Below are 2,177 nucleotides of genomic sequence, written 5' to 3' on the forward strand. Positions count from 1 at the left end.
GTCAAATCTAATCAAAAGTAATATCATGAGGTGAAAAAAATATATATGACGATTTATTTGAAGTAAAATCTATTCTAATAAAGTCATTTTTCCATGCCTACTTTTTATCGCTAGTTATAAGTATACTTGAGATACTAATAATAGATTCTTGTAATTAGTTGCACAAATTATGTTATCATTATAATATTTAACATACTCAGTTTTTAAAAAGGGCTTCAAAATGGTATGTACAAAGAAGGTGTTTATTAGTCCTAATTATGAAAAGAAAATTTAAACATGATACTTTTGACCATGTGACCAAAACTATGTCACATATAAGTGACACATGACAATTTAATTGAGATAAGTTATACTCTATTTGAATAAGTTTTCATAGTTTCTTCTTAAGGACTAACCATTCTAATTTTGAACTAGTTATATCCCATAGATATTTAAACTCACGAATTGTAACAAGGATTTTACCTTAATATTCCATGTACACATCTCAAAAGATACATTGGAGAGAAATCTTTGTTGCAATATTTATTACTAAGGTAAAACTCCTTTGGGAGGTGCAATGAATCTTTTTTGGGGTGTGCAATATATTGTTGGCTTTCTTATCCTAAGGTACATGCATAGACATACACTAGTGATGTAGTGAAAGAGGCTATAAGAGATAAGAGATTTGACCATGTGGACAAATCTAACAAAACTAGCATGACAAGATCATAACACAACACATATAAGAGTTTAATTGCAATAAGATCTAAAATAGACTTAAGTAAATTTTGCATAGCTAGCTCAAACTTTTCATTATGATAAGTATTCTTACCCACTAGACTAGAATTAAACAGTTATCCTTACAAAGGATGATAAATTTTAATGAGCTATTTAATACAGATTTGGTAAAATATTTACTTAAATAGATTTTTTAAACTAAACATGCTTGGTACCTTTTATAAAAAATTAAAAAACCAAAGACATAATTAATATCATCAAAGTAAGAAAATGTTGCAAATGCTAATGGAAGTAACTTCTCAAGAAAAAAATCAAAATTAGATCAGTGTGTCTTCCTTGATGAAAGAAGAAGGAACGGAGTTTAAACACCTGAAGTAGCCCTTAATTTCTCTTTCATAATTAGACTTGCTATATCTTGGCTTGATTCTTCTATGCCCTCAGGTGGTACTTCAAGAACTTCAACTTCACTAGGAGGAACCTCTTGGGAGTTTGAAATTTTTTTGGCACTCTGATGGACTCTCCACAATTGTGCTTCAACCTCTCTTTTCTCTTGAGTGTTACAAACCATTGCAATAGTCTTTATATGATTTACCAATGCCACCTTAGATACAAGTCTACTTGCATATACATCAAATACAACCTCATGAGCATCATTGAATGCTTTGATTATAGTTTCCATAACTTTCATTTTCTTTCTCAAAACGGCCTTTGCAATCCTTTGTTCTTCTTCAAGATCTTCATCATTGCACTCCTTGTCCAAGCCTTCAAAGTCCAAAATGGAAGGCTTGTTGACATTGTTTATATATCGCTTAAAATTGATGAAGATTTTCTCCATGGTCACTAATGTCAAAACCACAAAAGAATCTATAGATCCAAAAGCAAATGTTCTATCCATTGGTAGGAAGTCAACACTACCAACTAGCATGTGATACTTGCAAGAAATGCTTTCAAGAGCATTTTCCAAAGCTGCCATTTGCTTTTGATCAAGAAATGATAACAACATGAATTGTTTAGGTTCACATGTCATTTGTAGTAGAGTGGATACAACCTTTCCAAACTTTACAGAGTCCCTTTTCATTCCCTCAACCCCATGTGCTACATCTAGAATAACAACCCTAATGGTAATTGGATCTTTGTAAACATTATGTATAAGATCAAAGGTTTCTAGATTGCATCCGATAACATATACACGCCAAGGGGAAGTAGTGGAGGATTGGAGAGGATTTTAGTTTTTTCCAATTAGGAAGTTCACTATATCTTTTGCTCCATTTGGTAGGGACCCTACATCAGTTCCATGTGTGAGCTTCTTTGATACCCAGTCATTGCAAATGCCTAAAATCTTTGTGTAGACTTCATCATTGGTCTCTTATCCTCTATTTTCCACCAGCGACAGTGGCGAGGTGGGTTCTGAAAAATGGTATTTCCACCATTCCCTTGCTTAATTCAAAAGGAAAATATAT

At 32.5% G+C, this 2,177-nt stretch overlaps 1 protein-coding gene across 1 annotated transcript; it reads right to left on the reverse strand.

Moving 5' to 3' along the window:
* Positions 1-1,078: 1,078 nt before the first annotated feature.
* Positions 1,079-1,795, reverse strand: LOC148028200 (uncharacterized). Its single transcript, XM_087689010.1, has one exon. It carries the CDS (start codon positions 1,793-1,795, stop codon positions 1,079-1,081), a length of 717 nt encoding a protein of 238 aa, XP_087545136.1.
* Between the last annotated feature and the right edge of the window lie 382 nt (positions 1,796-2,177).

Source organism: Lygodium microphyllum, chromosome 12 (assembly GCF_053477565.2).
Source record: "Lygodium microphyllum isolate KBCC chromosome 12, Lygodium_microphyllum_v1.1.10, whole genome shotgun sequence".
Taxonomy (NCBI): Eukaryota; Viridiplantae; Streptophyta; class Polypodiopsida; order Schizaeales; family Lygodiaceae; genus Lygodium; species Lygodium microphyllum.

Excerpts from the sequence above, each read along its gene's own strand:
- LOC148028200 (XM_087689010.1), bottom strand. The coding sequence starts at position 1,795 with ATGAAAAGGGACTCTGTAAAGTTTGGAAAGGTTGTATCCACTCTACTA.